This window comes from Marmota marmota, unplaced genomic scaffold (assembly GCF_001458135.2).
Source record: "Marmota marmota marmota unplaced genomic scaffold, marMar, whole genome shotgun sequence".
NCBI classification, from domain to species: domain Eukaryota; kingdom Metazoa; phylum Chordata; class Mammalia; order Rodentia; family Sciuridae; genus Marmota; species Marmota marmota.
Genome location: NW_025999932.1, coordinates 28481999 through 28494978, shown reverse-complemented (window position 1 = coordinate 28494978; position 12980 = coordinate 28481999). Strand labels below are relative to the sequence as shown.

The window sequence follows — 12980 nt, the reverse complement described above, 5'->3', positions numbered from 1 at the left end:
AGTCCTCATAATAAAGATCAGCATCACTGGGGAAATCATTAAGCCATGCATCTGTTTTGTGTACTTTCCTGTATCTATTGTAAAACCAAGATATTATTTTGAAAAAGCACACATACAAAGGAGGGAGCCAAAAGTAAGGGAAAGTTAATCTCAAATTAAGAAATATTGGAATACTGGTGACTATTATCCATGCATAAAACTTTTTGGTATTTATACAGTCTCCCTGTATTTTTTTTTTAACATTCTCCTTTGTAAAATACAACCATAAAAATAGAATCCACAGCGTTCCCATTACTTACAGCAAAAAAGTCAAACTCCCTAATGTTTGACTTCTTTATCTGGGGGTCCCCCATTCACCCTCATACATCATTTACTGCCATTATTCCCTAGGCACCATCAGATGAAGTCAGATAAAAATCCTCACAGTGCCTTGAATATGCTGTATTTTTGTGTGTGTGTGCTTTTATGCCTTTGGGATTTTCTACCCCTGAAATAGTACTATTTATCCTTTAAAACTGAGTTTAAAGGTTACCTCTTCCATGAACTTTTCCTTTTCCCTTAGGCAGAATAATTTGCTCTTTTGTCTATGTTCCCATACCATTTGGTACATAGTTTGGATTGTAATATTATCTGTCTACACGACCCTTTCTCCCTAGATGAGAATCTTTAAGAAAATGTGTGAAATTCACTTTTGCTTTCATTGTACTTGGATAATGCTTGGCATATGAGTGAATGAATGGATGTTTAAATGAGAAGAGACAAGAATTGGGAGGTTCCAAAGACGTGCTTTTATTAAGAAAGCCTTTAAGTGAGTGAAACATGAAGATAACTAAATTAACTATATACAAGTGAAAAAAAAAGCATGAGATTTCAAAAGTGTGTTTTATATGTAACTAGGTAGAACTGGACATCAATGTGATCCCCTTGTATTCTCACATCTCATTTTTATTCCATTAGTTCTATATCCATTGTCAGTGGAACACACTGACATAAAGACATTTGGGTTCTTCGATTTACATGGCTCTAACTTTCTCCTTAGTGTGTTCATGTTGGATCCCTGTTGATTTTTTTAATAGTACTTCACCCATCAGAAAGGATATAGTCCATAGCTCTCATAGAAAATATAACATAATTAGATTTTTAGCTTCCTGAAGACCTGGCTGTGTCTTGGGTAAAATATGAGCTAAAAATAAAATGGGAAGTAACAAATAAAACCTTATGAGTAGGTTCTGATAACATCCTTAATGAGACAAGAGACATTGAGAGGTCAAGTAACTTGCGAGGTCACACAGACAAAATAATAAGAGGAATCATGATAAGAATATAGACAGCAACCTGCTTTCACTACACTAAGTTAAATCACTAAATAAATGGTACTTAGTGAGAAGGGAAAGAAGGAATAGAATATATGAAAAACTGGAAGGCCTCTTTGTTTCTCAGATCTGGAGTGCTGTGATATATTTTTAGTCATTCAGCAGTAAGTACATTAGTCTCCATTATAGGAAGAACTGACTTAGAAATATTGACAAAGATTAATTCAATGCAAATTATTTTAGCTTAGCTTGGGAAAAGCTATCATATGATTAGATTTTTTTCATGATGTTTTTAATGTTCTCTGAAGGTTAATTACACAAACTTTTTTTTTGACATGTAAGATAAATCTACATGAAAATAAATAACAAGGACAATGTTCAGCATATGCTAAACTCTGACCTTAAGCTTAACTTCATTTATAGTTGGAAATCCCAAACTAATTATTACATTATTTTGGATATTAATATTCAGTTAACTGACAAAAAGTAAGGAGATATTTTGGTTAATATTCTAAACATTTTAATACATGAATTTTAAAAATACAAATATTTTGTTTTCCTCTAGAAAGTTCACTATCTTAGTCTTCAGTTTCTAAATTAGATAATTAGTAGGATTCTTCTTTGCAAATGAGGAAGTTAAAGAATGATATGCTAAATTTTGAATTTTATATAAATATTAAAACATAATTTTAGAAGAGTAGAACTTATTTTAAATGCTTATATTCTCATATTTCTTTTATTTTGAAAGAAGGACGAAATGAGTCGAGAATTTGCTCCTTATCTCCCCAGCCTCAGATAGTCAGTAGTGCACTTCATAATTTTTTAGTATATTTGCATTAAGGTGAATATCTTAGAAATTTTTTTTTCCTAAGCTTTCTTCTTGTAAAACTTAGGCATATATTAGAAAGGTAATTTTATTGTTCATTTTCTGTAATTCATAGTTGATTTCTTTTCATGGCTTATTTGTATATAGATGAAAATATTCTGTGATATTTATCACATCAGTGAAGCCTAATATTCTAGAGTTTATACCTATTCATAGCAACCTTAGAAAATGACTATATTGATAGCATTTAAAATTTTTTGGTGTTACTTTTTCTGTGTGTGGAGGGGGTAGCCAGGGGAGAAGAATAAATGAAGAAGCATTGTATGAATAATATATGAACTACAAAAATTAAGGAATGGATAAAGACTCAGAGAAAAGAATAAAATTTAAAAAAATGTTATTAATCAAAAATTAATTCCCATGGAGTTATGAAGCCTGAAGGAAATCTTGTTTAGTTATTTGCAGTAAAAAAGATATTAAATTAATCCCTTTGAATTATATACTTTAAAAATTCTAGTTTCAGAAGAACCTAAAAATATAAGAAAAATTTCGCTAAGGAACCAAACCTAATAATTTTCTCTGACTGTGTCACTTTTTTCCACAAAGAAGGAAACAGGTTTTTTTGTTTTTGTTTTTGTGTGTTTTCCTTTTGACCCCTGGGGCTTGTCCTCTGTAATGGTTCTAAAAGAACACTGAAAAGGATTACCATTACTGAAAACTCACATCACATGGTCCTCAGAGGATCATTCCTGAAGCAAAGAGAATATCTTCATTTTATCTATTTTACAGATCCATTATCCCCTTATCCATTTACATGTCATATACTATCATAACAATAACTAATATTAATTCATCACTTACCCTGTGACAGGTATTTTAAAAGTGTTTTATGCATATAAACTCTTTACAATCCAGGAAATGCAAAGTATTATTCTAGTTTTACAAATAATTTACAAAGAGGGAAAGTAATTTACACTGCTTACATGATTACACTGCTAGTTAGTGTCAGAGCCTAGGTTTGAACCTAACACTCCAGCTACTGAGTTTGCATACTTCACCATTCTTTTATTCTCCCAGTACCATGTTTTGGTCTGTTTTCTTCTGCTTTACTGGAATATCTGCAGAGTGGGTAATTTATAAACAAAAGTTTATTTGGCTCATGGTTCTGGGGATTGGAAAGTCCAGAAGCATGGTCCTGACATCTGGTAAAGACCTTCCAGCTGTGGCATCCTGTAGGGGAAGGTGGAAGCGCAAAAAAGCATGTATGAGAGACTGACAGAGCAACAGGGAGCTGCTTTTAAGCAAATCCACTTCTACAATAAAGGCATTAATTTATTTATGAAAGCAGAGCCCTAGTCCTCATCACCTGCTCACCTCTTAAGGTCCCATATCTTAATACTTTTATAATGGCAATGAAATTTCTACATGAGTTTTGGAGAGGACCTTCAAACCATAGTGGTAACTGTAAAAATCAACTAAAATTTAGGGAAGGGACAAAGAAAGTCACGGAAAACAAATAATTACTTGTTTATTTAACAAATATTTATTGAATGATTGCTCTGTTTCAGACACTGCTAAGTGCTTGGTAGTAAATTAAGGCTTGTCTTTACTTTCATAGAGTTTACAATTTAATGAAGTAGTTAATTATTCAATAATTAGAATGCTAGACATAAGTTTTAATAGAAGTAGTACAGGAATACACGGAAATATCTACCAGAAGTAATGCAATACTTCTCAGAAGCAGTGATGATTAGGCTGAAATCTAATATAATAAGATTATTTATCTGTCTCGATGTTGAGTCTGTCTAATCTAAAGTCTAGGCCCTTCCAATTCAACGTTGTAATTAAGAACAAGGTGGCTATAATATCGAATTCTTTTCACATGTGCAAGAGTCTAAGTCTGATAATAAATTTGAATGACTAAATATAATAGTGTTATATTAAAACATATATTGCCAAAATTCAATTGTGGGAGAAACTGAACAGCACAAAAACCAATGGAAGAAATGAAAGAAGTTATGTTTTACATATATATTTTTCTATGGCTATAAATGTATATTTTTTCATATACCATAAATGTATGCATTTATTTGTCAATTAAGAAATGAATGAATAACAATTATAACACTTTGATCTTGCTATTTATAAAAGTTTTCAAATATGCAAGTATAGTATTATATCGAACTTTGATAGTTCAAAATTAGTTTTAGTTTATAAATAAGTTTTCTGGCTTTACTAGTGCTAATTACACTAAGGATAAATTTCTTTGGAAAAATTATTAATCTTTAAGAATATTTTTACATTTTATATTAATTTTCAAAGCTATTATAATTTTAAAATATATTTTTATTGATACATCCGTAATTACTTGAATTATTGTCTAGAAAAAGTTATTTATATGTGAAAAAAACCTGCTTAAATTTGTTATTCTATAGGATTCTATAAACCTGGAGATTACTTATAAAACAGAACATCAGGGGCAAAAAGTATTGTAGAACAAAACTGAAAACTTCAAGGATCTTGATGGTGTACCAAACCAAATGTCAACTGGAGCTCGACCAAAAACTAAGGTAAGGAGCTTTATTACAAAATACCTGGCAAGAGCATCATACCCCCTTATACAGTGCTGTTTACCAAGGGAAAATAAATTCACAGATTTTTTTACTTTTCATTTTGTTTTTGAATTTAAATTATGGTAGACCATTTTTTATTACAACATGAGGGAATTTGTAATGAAAATATGTGAAGTTGTTAATATTTACAAACATTATGTAGTCATTAATATTTACAAAATAAGAAAAAATTTCTTTTCACTGTTGAGGGAGAATGATTAATCCAAGGTGACAGGCAGAGCCAGAGTAAAGGACTGTATGCACTTCATTTAATTTCTCCAGTATAAGTGGAAAAATATGCTGCAGTTGCATTTCCTTGGCTATTATTAGAAAAGACTTCCTATTAAGATGGTTTGTTTCCCATGGTTCAGGTGTCCAGAACACATCTACAGGACATTAATTAAATAATGGACATTAATAAAACCCAGAGAATTTGTTGTTGTGTTTTTGATATAATAAAAATAAAAAAAAAATTACCAGCCTTTCTTACAGATATTTTGCAACTTTTAATCAGATTTGTAATTTTTTTCTGAACATTTAAATTTTTTTTCACTCTTTAAAAATTGAATCTGAAAATAGATATTAAGTCCTTACCAGTATTGGATGTATAAGGATGTTAAATAATAATTTACAAGATTTTATACAGGTACTTATAATTCTTGATTTATGATACTCTGGTTACTTTATGATGTAAAAGAGTAATAATAATTTTATGAGTAAATATGAAGGTAACATTATGCATTATCCTGACAGAAAACAGGAGAAATTTTTAAAACTTATCTGAAGTGGGATAATTTAAGAGATTGCTTGCAAAGTTATGGGCAAGGTTAAGAGAAACAAGTAATTCCTAAGATCGTTGATTGCCCAGCAGTTTGCCCAGCAGATCTTTGTTCTTCACGAGCAAATGTATCACAACCAAATTATAGACTGACGGAGAATAAACTAAGAGAGCTGCTTCTAACCTTCTAACCTTCTGGGACTCAAATTGACTAAATTCATGGAGAATCGGAGGGAAGAGCATTTGACTGATGCAGGGAATTTTTAGGACAGTGAAACTACTTTTTAGAACTAAATAGTAGTATATACGTGTTGTTATACATGTTTTAAAAATCCTTTGAACAACAGCAAGAGTGAATAATGTAAATAATGAACTTGGGGTGAGTATGACGTGTCAATATAGGATTATCAGTTGCAACTATGTACCGCTTAGTTGGGGAATGTTTGTGGTGGGGGAATGTATGCATGTGGGAGGTGGGGGAGACTTGGGAAAGCTCTGTACATTCCTCTCAATATTTCTGTGAACCTATAAGGTCTCTAAAAAGTAAAATCTATTTTTTAAATGTTTTCTAAATTAAAAAAGAAAAATATAGTACATCCTATCTATTCTCTCTTTTGGTAAAGAATGATAGATAACATCAAACTTTTACACTCAACTTTCTTTTTAGATCATTCCTAGCCCAAGAAAAAAATATTTATTGCATTTCAATTGATTTTTTTTTAAGATTAACAGTGAAAGTTAAAAAGGAGAAAACCATTATCTTTAGTGTGATGCTATAGTTCATTGCCTATTGCCTCTTAAGGGAATGTAATTTATTAAAGAGGCATTTGGGACCTCTCTTAGTTGTTTTCCTAATAGTACTTTTTAATTTTTTAAATTCTCATTCCTTTTTTAAATTTTTACACTAAGCTAATAATTATTCTTGGACAGATTATTTATTTCCAAATTAGTTCATTCAGGATAAGGACAGAATAACTATATAAGTTATAATATAAAAACATTGGAGAATATTTAATTTCCCAACACATTCATAAGATCATAATCTGAGTCCTCAGTCATCTTAGTGACACAAGGAATGGAGAAGATACATATATATCCTCAGATATTGAAACTGGGATCCATTTTGGCCTCTGAAAATATTTTTCTGTTATCTGTTGTCACCACCAACAGTATCATAGGTATTCCTTCTAAGATATTTGCCTGTAAATAGGTAGCACATAGTACAGGCAGGGGCCCCCTTGGTAGAGGAATTCTTGATTGTGTTCTGCCTGTGGATCCTTAGGCAAATGGATAATAGATTATGAAAGCTTTCTTGCTGTTTTCCTACTCTAGGGAACAATCTCTAAAAGCTGGCTCATTTTTGGTTCCTCTGAATACGTCATGAACTTAGAGTCTCCTTGATAGAGAAAGATTGCCATAGGCTAATTTTTTTTTCAAAATAAGAAACAAATATTTCTGCACAGATTTATGATTTATGGTGGCCTAATGTGAGTTCATTTGTGTGACTTATTATCATTGTCATTTTCTCAGACTAGTCTGCAAAATCCAATTTTATCCATAATATATCTAATGTGTAAAATTTACTGTCCTGTAGAGCATGCCTGAAGAATACTTTTTTTTAATGTAGCTGTGATTGCTGAATACTGAGGGGCAAGGCCTCTTAACTTTAGACAGTGTTTCCCCTGGGCTAGCACTACACAGAGAATGGAATATGAAGGTCTTATTGCATGTGTCTTTTTGCTTATTGTCTTATTGCTTGTGTTAATTAGCTTTCCATTACTGTAACAAATATCTAAGATAATCAACGTAAAAAGATGGAAGGTTTATTTTGGAGGTTTCACTTTGTGGTTGTTTGGCCTGTTACTTTTGTTTCTGTGTTATGAATGCACAATGGAGGAAGCCTTCACCTCATAGGCAGAAGAAAGAGTAGAGCTCTGAGGTCTTAGACCCACAATGACTTGAAGTTCTCCAACTAGGCTCCACCTCCACTATATCCCAATAGAGCCACAAGCTGAGGACCAAGCCTTTAACACACGTGCTTTTGGGGAACATTATCCAAACTACAGCATTGCTTATCAAGATTTCAAGGCACTTTTAGTACAAATTTCTGAAGTTCCAAACATGGTTTGTACCTTGGTAGAACAACTCATTTCTATTCATCTCAGATATCAATCCCTAGGGTCAAAGTAAAGCATGATAGTTGTTAACAGTAACTATAGTATAAGTGAGTTACAAAAACAGTTCAAGACTAACACTGGGCTTAAATACTCCCACCAAACACAAGAACCGGGTATCTCAGTATAGACATCAGGTCAGAGCTGCCATGTATAAACGACATGCCCTACTCAAGGGCCCCCTTTTCTAATTTGCACAAAGATACCTTCTTCTTACCAAGCTTTTAGTCCCTAAGATGGTGAATACCAAAGAAGACGTGTTTTTTAAATCTTTATGAAAAATATCACATGGGGTAGATAGGCTATGAAATGGCTAAAGGATGGTCTAGACCATGTCAACAGAAATGACAAAAAGCCCAAGGCGTGAACTATAAATTTGGCCAAGTTGCCAAGCTGAGAAGTCTTTTAAAAAGTAATCCAAGGCCACAGGGGCCCCAGTTGAAAATATGACACTACCCTGGTTCTGGCTCTCAGCTTTCAACCTGAAAGAGCAGGCCAGGCACATTTCTGAGGTCATCGATTCATGAGTAGGTTTTGATTTATGTTTAGTTCACAGCTCATGAGTGTGGAGCAAAGAGGATCTGTTGATGCTGGTAGCTGTATCCTAGGCAGAGATCAACAGGGTATGGACTGGCCAGTTCCACATGATCTACCTCAAGAACCTGCATCTTCAGTCCTCATACTCCTACTGAGAGTCCTTGGTCTCTGGCTGCCATGACATTTCTAATTACCTGGTCTGATGCCTCTTGAACTAAATGTATCAAGTCTTGAATTTTAAATCTCCTTCCTTAGTGAAAGGCAACTTTAGTCAATTCATCATTCAAGTCACAAACCTGGGAAACACCCTATTTTCTGTTCTCTCCCTTAAATACACTTTGATCATCACCAAATCCATCTTTTCTACATTTCTAAAAACATAACGCTTTGCATTTATGTCCCTAATGCCACTGTCCTAGGTCAGTTATCTTTCACCTGAAATATACACTGTTAGCTGGTCGTCTTCTTTTGGCAGCAAATACCCATATTTGTTATCCAAAACGCAAATTTTTTAAAGGTTAAATCTGATCATATCTTTCAGAATGCTAAATCTGATAATATCTCTGTTCTGTGGGGAAAATCCTTCAGTGTATTCACATTATCTTTGATAGAAAATTAAATTTCTGTATTTGTCAGACAAAGCCATTCATGATCTATTCACACCTACTTCTCCATTGTCCTCTTTCTCTCCCCTGACTTTTACTTAATGTCATATCAGGTTACTTTTAGATCCTTAGGTCTTTACTGACTCTCCTTGTATTTGCATCACTTGCTCCTTTGACCTGGAATTCCCTTTCTGTCTTCTTCACATTAGTTCATTTTACTAGGTTCTCAAGCTCTGGCTATAGAAAGTCCGTGTTCTTCGGGCATTTATCATATTAATGCCTTTTATATGTTTTTGCTTTTCCTTCATAGAACTTGAAGCAATTTCAAGTCCAGACTGTACCACTCATCTTTGAAACCTCAGTGCTAGGCAAAGCAACTGAAAATAGTATGCCCTCATGAAATTCTCAAAAACATACTATGTTCTCAGTATTTTAGCTAGTAAGAGCACCTTTCTGCTGTGGTGTATTGGACAGAAATTGCTATTTGGATACATGTGAACCAATGTTTTGGCAAGATACAAACACTAGAAGGAAGAGGGATATATACCACAAAAATTTACTGGGTTTCAGAATGTCAAGAATTAAAGAACTGTCAGGGACAAAGACTTCCGTCTAGAAGAAGTTCCTAGAAGAGTTTTTCATCTAGGACAGACTTGTAGTTTTTCCTCACCCTCCCACCCCTTGCCTTTTTTTGTCTGAGAGATGTTGGCAGCATGCTATCCTTTCCACTGCCACCTTCCCTTCTTTATTTTCAGCTATTTCTTCCATTCCTTGACTCCTAAGACATAAGAAAACTGGTCCCAAGAAAGAAATCTCTTCCTTCTCCAGCACTTCTAAAGGGTTTTACTTGAAAGTAGAACAAATAGACAATGATGAAAAAAGTCAATACTTTTAATTTTTCCTTAAAGAGTATTGGCAGGACATAAGACAGATAGAAGACAGGTCTTGAGCCATGTTTCTTATACTTTTTGAAGCCACCTATGTTTAGTGAATTTCCTAGACTCTTGTTAGAGAAAGGAAGAATAATTAAAGGATATCTATAACCTTTGTAAGAGTTGAGATGAAACAGGGGCTAGGGATTTGGCAAATGAGCCTTTTTGCTAGAAGACAGGCAGCTACAGAAATATGGGAGAAGGAAAGCCTCAGGTGGTGATGCTAGGGGAGGACATCCTGCCTCTTGTTACTTTTTACTTGCTGTTATTTCTAGAATGACTACCTCATGGATCCCTGCCTGGGCTCCTCAGTAGGGGGACGTTCAAAGGATTTTTGTATGGTTAAAGGAATGAGGAAAAGTTTGTGAAACATATCTTCCCAGTAGCAGCTGCAGAGGAAGCAGAATTACTTTGGCTACCAGACTAAGGCAGCAATTCCCAAGGGACTATCTGTACAAACACAGTGTCCCAGGAGACATAAGATAGAGGCTGACTATTACTGTGTATGTGTGTTTCTTAGTAATATCATAAAGGATGAAACACCTAATTTACATTTGATTCTATGATTAAATCATGATGAACTATTCTAGAATGTTTATGTACTTCTATTTGTCACCGCAGACTTGGGAGAATATTTGCCAGAGCTAGTATGTACTGAGCCATCTCTGTGTAAAACGACATCTGTCTCAGGAACACAGCCCACCTGTGTGGGTGAAAATATGCATTTGCAAGCCGCATGTGGCCACTGCATTCTTTAGGCCTTTGTTATCCTTGAAATCATCCCAGCTATCAATCAAATTTATTTCTCCTCTGAATTAGTAAAAAAATATTTTTAAACATGGCATATCTGAAAAATTCAAGACTTTCATTCAGTTTGTTTTATAGTCCTTACTGATTACAGAAGTTTCCTCTGTATCTTGAATGGATAGCAGCATTGACTGTTGTAATAAATTCTCTGCTCTGCAGACTTGTGCATCACAAGCCTGTGCCAAAAGTTATGCACCAGATGGCAACTGAAAATGATTGGATAACTATGGTAAGAGTGTATTTAGAGAAAATACACAGTTACAAGTAGTATACACACTTTCAATGTTTTTAAAAACATATCAAATAAGTCAATCTGTATATATTGATTGAGTGCCTGTTCTATGTAGAAGTTTGCAAGAACTGCTGCTTTTGTGTCAAGTTATATGGACATAGAGCTTAGAAATATTACTAATATGTCATCTCTTACAAGAATATTGGAGAAATAATGACTTCCTAAGATATCAAGGTTCATCCACTGTTGATTTTCTGTGTTAGGAACTTGGAACTGGGATTGAGAACATTTTAGTCATCAAGAAAAATGTTTCTTGTGGGTTCCTTAGCTAGGAATTGTTAAATTAAAAATTTCAAAACTTCTCAAAGCACTTAAAAAGAGTAAAAAGACCTTTGCAATGGGATTGTGCAGTGGAGAGAGACTGTGCTCAACTCCAAATACATCCTGGATGAGTGAGAATTTATAGTTAAAGATAGGGTGGGGGATAGTGAATGGAAATTTACTAAGAGGAAACATCAGAAGTGTTATGGTTTGGATATGAGGTGTTCCCCAAAGGTTCGTGGATTATCCAGTGTTTCTATCTGAAATTATTATATTATGAGATTATAATCTAATCAGTGAATTAACCCATTTGATGGATTAATAATTTGAATGGAATACAGGATAGGAACTGTAGGCAGGTAGGGAGTGGCTGGTGGAAGTAGATCACTGGAGACATACTCTTAGGGATTATACTTTGTCCCTGGTGCCTCCATTTCTTTTTTTCAGCTGCCATGAGTTGACAGCTTTCCTCTGCCACTTCCTTCTGCCACAGTTTTCTCTCTTTTATTTGTTTTAATTAGTTACACATGACAGTACAATGACCTTGACATATCATACATTTGAATCAGATGGGATTTAATTTCTCATTTTTCTGAGTGTACAGGTTGCAGAATCATATTGGTCATGCAGTCACATATATACACACAATAATAATAATGTCTATTTCATTCTACTGTCCTTCCTTTCCCCCCATCCCCTCCCTTCCCCTCCCATCACTTCTCTCTACCTAATCTAAGGTGACACTATTCTTTTTTTTTCCTCACATCTTCATACATGTATTATTTTGTATAACGAAGAGGGTCTCCTTCCACCTTCCATGCAATTCCCCTTCTCCCTCCCTTTCCCTCCTACCTCTCTTTCCTATCTAGAGGTAATCTTCTTCCCATGCTCTTCCTCCCTGCCCCATTCTGAGTCACCCCCCTTATATCAGAGAAGACATTTGGCTTTTGTTTTTGGGGATTGGCTAACTTCATTTAGCATAATCTGCTCTAATGCTATCCATTTCCCTGCAAATGCCATGATCTTGTTATTTTTTAAGGCTGAGTAATATTCCATTACAGAGCAATAGTAACAAAAACAGCATGGTACTGGCACCAAAACAGGCTGGTAGACCAATGGTACAGAATAGAGGACACAGAGACTAACCCACAAAATTACAACTACCTTATATTAGACAAAGGTGCTAAAAGCATGCAATGGAGAAAGGATAGCATCTTCAACAAATGGTGCTGGGAAAACTGGAAATCCATATGCAACAAAATGAAATTGAATCCCTATCTGTCACCATGCACAAAAGTTAACTCAAAATTGATCAAGGATCTAGGAATCAAACCAGAGACTCTACATCTAATAGAAGAAAAAGTTGGCCCTAATTTCCATCACGTGGGGTTAGGCCCCAATTTCTTTAATAAGACACCTCTACCACAAGAATTAAAACCAAGAATCAACAAATGGGATGATTTCATACTAAAAAGTTTTTTTTCTCAGCAAGAGAAATAATATGTTGCTAAGAGCCAAGTATATGATGCATGGCATTTTTGGTCAAAAGGTGACGCCAGCTAGCCATTGAGATGATATGATTATGTTAAGATTTGCATTCATATGGATATTGGACTCCTGCTGTTCACCTAGGCCGGCTACGGGACTCCTGGAGAGTTCCCATTGGTTGGGGAAGTACAGTAGGAGGGAGTTCCGGGGGAGGAGCTCTCTCTGCGGTCCGGAGGAGGCCGCGTGGGTGGAAAAAATCTTCCCGGGCGGTACCGGACATTGGCGGCAGTTTCAAAAAATAAACTTTGTTCCTGCTTGAGTGGCTCGTGATTTTGTGCCCAGCCAGACTGCGGCA

At 34.6% G+C, this 12980-nt stretch overlaps 1 protein-coding gene across 3 annotated transcripts in view; it reads left to right on the top strand.

The window, feature by feature from the left end:
• Stard13 (StAR related lipid transfer domain containing 13) overlaps positions 1 to 12980 on the top strand; it is a 484966-nt gene that overhangs the window by 129704 nt on the left and 342282 nt on the right. For all 3 annotated transcript variants that reach the window (XM_048800821.1, XM_048800822.1, XM_048800823.1), the window contains exon 2: positions 4575 to 4709. In XM_048800821.1, the coding sequence (XP_048656778.1) occupies positions 4680 to 4709 (30 nt within the window). In that variant the 5' untranslated portion in view covers positions 4575 to 4679. The remainder of the gene's footprint in view (positions 1 to 4574; positions 4710 to 12980) is intronic.